The 8,752-nt window shown below is 48.5% G+C and overlaps 1 protein-coding gene across 1 annotated transcript; it reads right to left on the bottom strand.

The window, feature by feature from the left end:
* Positions 1–415: 415 nt before the first annotated feature.
* On the bottom strand, positions 416–8,197 carry LOC135246494 (polyamine-transporting ATPase 13A2-like; the record flags this gene model as incomplete). The annotated part of the gene is made up of 7 exons (XM_064319940.1): positions 416–692; positions 893–1,004; positions 1,346–1,502; positions 1,725–1,838; positions 5,413–5,619; positions 6,959–7,147; positions 8,026–8,197. Coding segments are annotated over 7 exons (1,204 nt in total), but the record flags the coding sequence as incomplete, so codon positions are not given.
* Between the last annotated feature and the right edge of the window lie 555 nt (positions 8,198–8,752).

The following is an 8,752-nucleotide window of genomic DNA, read 5'->3' as shown; positions in this document are numbered from 1 at the left end:
ACGTCCTACATCTGGAATGAGCTGCCTGTGTGAGAAAAATCATTCAATAGTAGTAATACCTGTGCCAGTGCGCAGGGAAAGCCAGCTACCTGGAATGGCGTCGACAAAAACGCTGTCCACGGCTTCCGGCGAAAAATGCAGCGATTTGGGGCATGGGGGTAGGGGGGACGCGTTCCGAAAAAAACCTGCTCGCCTTCCCGGGAAACCGCAGCCTCTGGCCAGTTCACAGCCGTGAGAATGTTGTTCCTGGTGGGGGGGGGGGGAAAGGGGAACAGAAATTTTTTGTTTTTTTAGACATAAATATTTTCTATGAGGAATAGGTATTTCTGTGGTGTGGTGTGTGTGTGTGTGGTGGTGCGAGCACGTGTGTGTGTTGGTCGTGTCCTATGTATGCGTGTTGTGCGTGTGTGTGTATGTGTGTGCGCCTGTGTCTGTGTGCCTATGTGTGCATGTGCATGCGCGTGTGTGTGCGTGAGTGTTTGTGTGTGTGTTGGTGTGCGTGACCTAAAACTCCCTCCTCCCTTCTATCCTCCTCCCCGGGCACACTCCCCCCCCCCCCCCTCTCACCAGTGACCATGACAGTGCGCAGCTGGGCCTGTCTCAGTGTGCTGATGACATCAGCGCTCTCAGGCTTCACCAGATTCTTCATCACCAGGAGGCCTAGGAACTGCAGCTGACTCTCCAGTGCCCTCCTGTGGACACCACCAGAAGTGCACATGGCATCAGAGTGACCAAAAAAAAAAAAAAAACACCAGTTATATCATAGCTATATGACTGTTTGACTGTTTCAGCTAATGTAGAAGGATTTGAGGGCACAGGCATTGTTTTTTGGTAGGATGGGGGTGGCAGGGTGTCATGGAAATGGCTCTGGTGCTCTGCAGCCCTGACCCACCTCTCCACAGTGCTTATGTCCGTCTGCCCGTCGAGCGGTTTGCAGGCCAGGGCGAGCACCCTGAAGCCCTCGCTGGCAAAGTGACGCAGCGTGTCTGAGAACTGAGCAGGCACTGAGAGAGGGGGGGGGGGGGGGGGGGGGGGGGGGGGGGGGGGGAGAGAAAGAGGGGGAAAGGGAGAGAGAGGGAGAGGAGAGAGAGAAAGAAAAAAAGCACTCAGAGGTAGCTATTTTACTGGGGAAAAAAAAACAATTTGCCCAGCAACAACAATTCCTGACCTTATCCCAAGGCAACAAGCTCTCAAGCTGGCCTCCCTGGTTAAATACAGGTAAAATAAAATGAAGATAAAATAAATGAGAATATCAAATCTCCACAAAATTCCATCTTTCTTTTTACAAAAACTGACCCTGATCCCCCCACCCCCGCCTTATCTCTGTCCCTCTTAATTTTCTCACCACTCTCTTTCAGGCAGAGGCTGGCCACCATCTCTGGCGCCCCCTTCAGGAAGACGCGAACGTTGCGGCCCCCGGGGTCCACGGCCACCACGCACATCCTCTGCAGCGCGGAGGAGAAGGGGAAGCGCCGCACGATGGCCACGGGCTCGCGGATGACCTGGAAGGAAAAAAAAAAACAAAAAAAACGCACAAGAGGCGCGGGGAAGGAGACAGTGAGCGTGGCAAAAGAAAACAAGATAATGCTCTTCAAAATACGACCAGCCCGTGTCATTACATTTCAGCTTTCATCGCGCGACACTTATTCCCACACCAACACCCTCCCGAGATCCTCTTTCTGCCCCAGATCCCCATTCCGGCCCGAGCCCGGAGCGCTACTCACGATGCCCTGGGGCTGGAGCTCAGGGGGAGGAGGCCGCATTACCGCCAGCACCTGGGCGCTCCCAAACTCCCCGTCCTTCTCCTCCTTCTCCCCGGCGCCGGGCTCCTCCAGCACCTGTGGAACAGAACAACACGAGAGACTATTCACCCTATGCTCACAATCAACCTACGAGAGACTGTTCACCCTACGCTCACAATTCACCTACAAGAGATTATTCACCCTGAGCTCACAATCAACCTACAAGAGACTATTCACCCTACGCTCACAATCAACCTACAAGAGACTATTCACCCTACGCTCACAATCAACCTACAAGAGACTGTTCACCCTAGGCTCACAATTTCGCTACAAGAGACTATTCAGTCTACCTAGGCCTGCCATTCACTTACAAGAGATGATTCAGTCTATCCAGACTCACAGTTTACCAATAAAAGACTATTCGGCCTATCTTGGCTCATAATTCACATACAAACAAAAAAGCCTGCCCCCCCCCCCCATTTTCAAATAAAATTTCCTCTTATGTCACCTTGTTCCACTGACAGAACTCAACCTGAAATATCTATCGTGGTTCACTTGTTAACCCCAAACCCACCTACGCCCCCCACCCCCCTTCCCCCAGGCTCTCCGGCTCCTCTCTTGCTAAGCCTGAAGAAACAGTCAGCGGAAAATAAGTCATCAGCCCAGTCCACAGGGCTGACACGCCGCACAGCTCTGGAACATCAAAGCCAGACTAGTGAGCCAAAGCAAGTGTGAGTGTTCCTGTTTACCGAGCACGTCATGCAAATGTTTAAACAAACAAAACTTCCGCCTAACCGACCTCCTGTATCCACCGGAGGGGAGGTGGATACAGGAGGCGCCAGATAAACCGGTAAAAATTCAAATAAGAGTGGCAGCTGACGGAAAATAAAAATGTGAATACGCAAGAATGAATTCATTCGCAAACCCCATCTTCAAAAAGGCTTACGACCAAATTATTAGATTCCACTGGTTACGGTATGGAATGCCATTTTTTTTCACGATTTTATTGGCATACACATGAACATAGCGGAAAAAAAAACGAAATTATAAAAAAAAGACAAATTTGTTTAATCAATGTCATTCTTTCAGAATTACATGAAAAGTACTTAACAGGCAACAGACAGCAGACCGTTACAGTATTTAAGGGGAGTCAATTCTTGTTTGGTAGTCCGAGCTTGCACAGAGTCCAAATATGGACACCGTGTAAATGTCACTGCATCCGCTTAAAAGTTGGCACTTTGCGAGGTTGTCAATCTGGATTAGAAATGGACCTCGCTGTTTAAATGAGGGAGTCAGATAATCGGGTGCGTCGCCCACGCCAGAGGCGGTCGAGCGGGAGTTTACCGTTCTCTTAATCTGGGAAAAGTCAATATTTACCCTTAAGGCCATCTCGTGAGAGAAGCTGCTGTCTTTACAGTTAAGAAACTGAGCAAGTACCCATTTGCTCCCTGTAAAATTTAGACTTGCTCAATTCTGACACGCATGTACAAGACATGGCCAGAAGTATGTGGACACCCCTTCTAAAGCCGCGTTTCCACCGCAGGAACTATACCCCGGAACTAGGAACCTTTTGAGGAACTCAGTGCGTTTCCACCGCAGGAACTAGGGTCTAAATTTAGTTCTGGGGGCTTTGTTTTACCCCCCAAAACGTTCCTGCTCGGGGGGTAGTACTTTCCGAAAGTACAGGAACCTTTTGGGTGGAGTTTGCAGCGCTGAACATTTCTGATTGGTCGAGTACTCGTAGCATTTGTGTTGTATTTATTTTCCGCCATTACCCGCCATGTTTGAAAATATGCAGCGGCAAACCAATTTATTTTCATAATAACTTCAAATCAAACTTGTATGTTATGCGGCGCAGTAGCCTACTTTTGGTTATAGCCTGTCAACGTCTTGGAATTATAACGTGTGCTCTTCTGTTCTTTTCTTGCTTTAGTATTCGTTTTATAAAATGCTAAGCATTCGTGTTGGGACAGCATATTACGTAGGCTACCAAAACATTCAAACGGATTAATTCGGTTGCTGAATATTTTCTTCCGGATTTTCTTTGTTAGCCCGTTGTAATTGACTCAAAACGTTTGATACAGTTATGTGAGGTATGCGGTAGTTCTGCATAATTAACATTGGTGATACAGTACAAGCAAACTGGAAATCACCTTCCGCACTTTTTATCCGGGTAAAATAACAGGTTAATTCTAGTAATCTTCCCTTCAGCTTTTTCAGACTGCCGTAATTTTACTCAATTTTACTGCCATTTTTCAATTCCACGAAAAGACCAGGAAGACTATGGACTCATTTATGGTGCATGGTTCGCATCTGGAGGGCACACTTCGCTGCTCGGCTAGCAGTAACTTCGAAGGAAGCAAACGGTGGCTGTACCACTACTAATTTACATTTTCACGCAAGTCCGAGTTTTCGTTCTATTCTTGTCATTTTGCGATTAGCCTATATGGAATTGACGACGAGAAAGTAATAAAACAGCAAATTGTTTACAACGTGTGCATGTTTTCTGCTGTTAATGAATGTGTTTGAGAGGATATATGAAAATCAATAAATACAAAAGTAACCATATATAGTCATTGTTGGTAACCCGTTGTATATAAGTGGAATAAACCCCTCCGGGCTGTCCCGGTTATTATAAAATAATGTAGGCTACTTCGGGGGTAGTATGGGGTTACAGAAGAAATCATATGACAGATGGACCGACGACAACGTCAGTGGGCTAATTTGCCTAATCTTCGCGGTACTTTAGACCCCGGTGGAAACGCAGACAACCATTGGCTGAAGGAACCTTTTAGTTCCTGGTAAAGTAGTTCCTGGGACTGAAAGTTCCGGGTAATTTTGGTGGAAACGCGGCTAAGTAGTGGGTTTGGCTACTTCAGCCACACTCATTGGTAATAGGTGTATAACATCAAGCGTACAGCCGTGCAATCTCCATAGACAAATATTGACAGTAGAATTTGGTCGTACTGAAGAGCAAAGTGACTTTCGACGTGGCGTTGTCATAGGATGCCACCTTTCCAACAAGTCAGTTTGTCAAATTGCTGCCCTGCTAGAGCTGCCCCGGTCAACTGTAAGAGCTATTATTGTGAAGTGGAACCGTCTTGGAGCAACAACAGCTCAGCTGTGAAGCAGTAGGCCACACAAGCTCACAGAATGGGACCGCAGAGTGCTGAAGCGCGTAGCATAGCATGAATGTGCATGGTTTTGGAATGAGATGTTCAACAGGCACATATGGGTGTGATGTTCGGGTGTCCACATACTTTTGACCATGTAGCGTATGTCTGATCAGGTCATTATTCTGCAATTGGTATACATGTTTAAGTTTAATCTTTGTGCTACTAGACCACAGGTCCTCAATCTTACCCAGAAAAGGCCAGTGTGGGTGCAGATATTTTTTCCAACCAAGCAGTAACACACCTGATTCCACTAATCAACATCTATAATCTCAACTAAGTCCCTTGCTAAGTAGAATCAGCTGTGTAACTGCTTGGTTGGGGAAAAAAAAAAAAAAAAAAAAACCCTGTATCCAGACTAAGGACCCCTGTACTAGACATTCATGTGGTTTCAATGGCACTTGAATAGACCTGAACCATGAACTGTGTGATCTCATCCTTCTTTCTCATGAAAGACCAGGCAGAATTTTGGCGGGAAACCCGTGGGGGCGACTCACCCAGCCAGTGGATTCGATCATCTTGAGCTCCAGGGGGTCCCCCAGGAGCTGCTCCCCCAGCAGGGCCACGGTGTGGCAGCAGGCCAGGGCAGAGAGCACGGGCCCGGGGGGCAACAGGCGAGGGTCGGGCACCAGCTCCCCAAACCCCGCCCCGCTGCCCTCCATGACCCCCCACACGTCCAGGCCCTCCTCCGTCAGAGTGCCTGTCTGAGGGCGGAGTCAAAGGCCGACAGGGAGAGAGGGAGGGAGGGAGAGAGAGACAGAGAGAGAGAGAGAGAGAGAGAGAGAGAGAACAATCAGCTTACAGCAGGACTGCCCAACCCTGTTCCTGGAGATCTACAGAACTGTAGGATTACATTTCAACCCCGATTCGGCACACCTGACTCTGCTAGCAGCTCAGTGGAGATCTCCAGCTGTTCACTGAGGTGTGGCATTGTTAGGGTTGGAAGTGAAAGCCTACAGGACGGTAGGTCTCCAGGAACAGCGTTGGGCAGCCCTGCCTTACAGTACATGCACTCTAAATTCAGGGTTTTTCCCGCATAGAGAAATCTCTGATGTGTACTAAAGCAAAGTTTACGGGCACTGAAGCAGAAAAATGGGAAAAGATTTAACGCGAATGACGTGGGACGACCCGACATTCGACCACGAGCACTAGCCCAAAGACAGGGAGCACCAAGGACACTGTTCATGCAAGGAAAAACCTTAAAAAAAAAACAGAAAACAACTGAAATTGAGCCTGACAGCTGGAAAAACAATCATATGGCCAATAAAAACTGAAGACAAAACAGGAGAGAGTTTAAAGTACTTTTTAGGTTGGACAACTGGCCCTTCAAGCAGTGAAAATGCAAACATTTTCAAAGTTTTCAGCAATTTGCCTCCACCTTGGGGCCATTTGCATTGTACATTTACGGCAGTGAAGAGATAACTCTCAATCCAGAGCAATTTACAGCGTTTACATTCTTTTTACATACAAACCCGTCGAGACAGCTAGATCCTTCCTGAGGCACCTCCAGTTCAGGTGTCTTGGACGCAATGGCAGCGCTCCACCAGTGAGCTCACTCTACAGCAGGGATCATCAACTCTGGCCCTCAAATCCAAATCCAGCCCAACCAGCAGTTCTCGGCCCTCGAGGACCGTGAGTTGCTGATCCCTGCTCTACAGCCTTGGAGATACAGGCCCAGTGTCCTTAGCCATTAAGCTACTGTACACCGCCATCCAATACAGTCCATCCATCTGTTAACTAACCCGCTCATTCCTGGTCAGGGTCATGTGGCAGTGCTTGAGCCTATCCCAGCAATTAATTGGGCAAGAGGGTAGGAATACACCCTGGACAGGTAGGCCAATCAATCGCAAGGCACACACACACACACACACCATTCACTCACACACTCATACCTACGGGTAATTCTGAGTCTCCTAACTGGCCTGACCTGCATGTCTTTGGACTGCGGGAGGAAACCAGCAGAGTACCCGGAGGAAAACCCACGCGGACACGGGGAGAACATGCAGAAAAGGCCCCTCGGTCGGGGGTTCGAGCCCGCAGTACCTTGTCGAAGCAGAAGAGGGAGATCTTCCCGGCGATGTTGATGCGCGGCGGGCTGATGCAGAAGATGCCGTCCCTCTTCAGCCGACTCTGGGCGTAGATGGTGCCCGTCGTTATGGCCGCGGGCAGAGCGGGCGGCACCACTATGGTCACGACGTCCACCGACCGGATCACCAGCTCCTTCAGGGTGGTCTGGGAAACGGCATCGACGCACAGATCAGAGTTCAGACCTCGTTTTCACACAAAATGCTCGCTGTGACGATCTGCTCAGTCAGAGAGACAGGCCGTGTCCCAATCAGCACACTTGCGTACTACTGAGTGCAGTTGTTGAGTGCACTGGATAGTTGAAAGTTGTTAAGTAGGCAACATTTTCTATAAATGTAGTGTACTTAAAATCCCAGGATGATATACTACCCTTCTGGGGTTTTGTTGACTATATCCAGGAGCATGCTTTCCCGGAAGTAAACCTTACCTTACCGTCTTTGAAATGCACTACCAGTGATGCTGCCACTGTGGGTGTGTCCGAGTGTTCAGCATGAACTGTGTAAACTGTGCAGTTTTAAACTGTGTAAACTGTTCAGACAAGTGGAACCAAGAACACTTAACCAGTGAGTTCAGCGGTCTAAGACCGTATATGCAGAGAGCTGTTTAACACAGCCACAAAGGAAGTTAAGTGCAAGTTAAAAGTTGGTCTTTTCACTTTCCAAAAAAAACATTTAACAGGGTAGATTTACTTCCTATGGCAAAATCTTTGCATACCACCTTCAGTTTGGTGAGCTTTGCAAGGCCCTTTGCATAGACGAGCTACTCTTACGCAATAGGGCGTACTTCATGCTTGAATGAGTATGATGTGAAGAACAGCAGCGACAGTGTAGTTCAATGGGTCTTGCAACCTAAAGGTTACAGGTTCGATTCCCAGCTATGTAAAAAGTTGTGTAAGTTGCTCTGGATAAGGGCGTCTGCTAAATGCCTGGCTGTAACAGTAACAGTAACGGCACGGTGTCAGTAGGATACGTCCCAAATGCAGTTACTGCAGCGTCGGCCGCATCATCAACGGCAAGACAACTCACCGCAGTCCTGCTCAGGATCACGATGCTGTACACAGTGCCAGCCAACGCTGCAAGTGAAACGACACAAATTAATATTCCGATATCCGGCTGGAACGCAAACGAGGAATGAGCCGGGAACAGAAAGAGGAGAGGCGGGGCGTTGACCCTGTTTACACTCGGTTTTAAAATGCGTCTTGGGCGATCGGATCACAAGTGGACAGCGCTAAATACAAGTTAAACGACCACCAAGACGCATTGTGATCCGATCACTCAGACCACTTGCCGAGGGGGTCTGGGACGCATTTGACCACGTATCTTTTGTAGTGTAAACGCTAATGCGTCCTGATGCGTCCCCGACAAGGACCCAACAGGAAAATACGTCATCGATGCAATGTTTCGTCTTGTCCTGCGCTCTTTTGCAAGTCGCAAATGACTTTGTCCTGCCCATCTCAACAGTTGGAATAGCCAAATAAACAAATCTGGCGACAGACTTTTGACCTTCTAGCGGAAGTGACGTAGGCAGTAATGAAATCTGAACACGAGAGGTCAGCTGGACACCTTGGAGACGCACGATAGACGCAGGCGTGAACAGCGATGTGTCTCGGCCGTCCACTTGCGTTCGGATCACCGAAACGCATTTTAAAACCAAGTGTAAACAGGGCCATTGTGTCCTCATGCAGACACGAGAGGCTATGTCAATGGAAAGGACAAGCAAACAGTATTTACACGCTGACAGGAGCGCAACGGG

The sequence above is a fragment of the Anguilla rostrata genome, unplaced genomic scaffold, assembly GCF_018555375.3.
Source record: "Anguilla rostrata isolate EN2019 unplaced genomic scaffold, ASM1855537v3 scaf0401, whole genome shotgun sequence".
Lineage (NCBI taxonomy): Eukaryota > Metazoa > Chordata > Actinopteri > Anguilliformes > Anguillidae > Anguilla > Anguilla rostrata.
The sequence above is the reverse complement of the archived record's forward strand: the minus strand, read 5'-3'. Positions and strand labels throughout refer to the sequence as shown.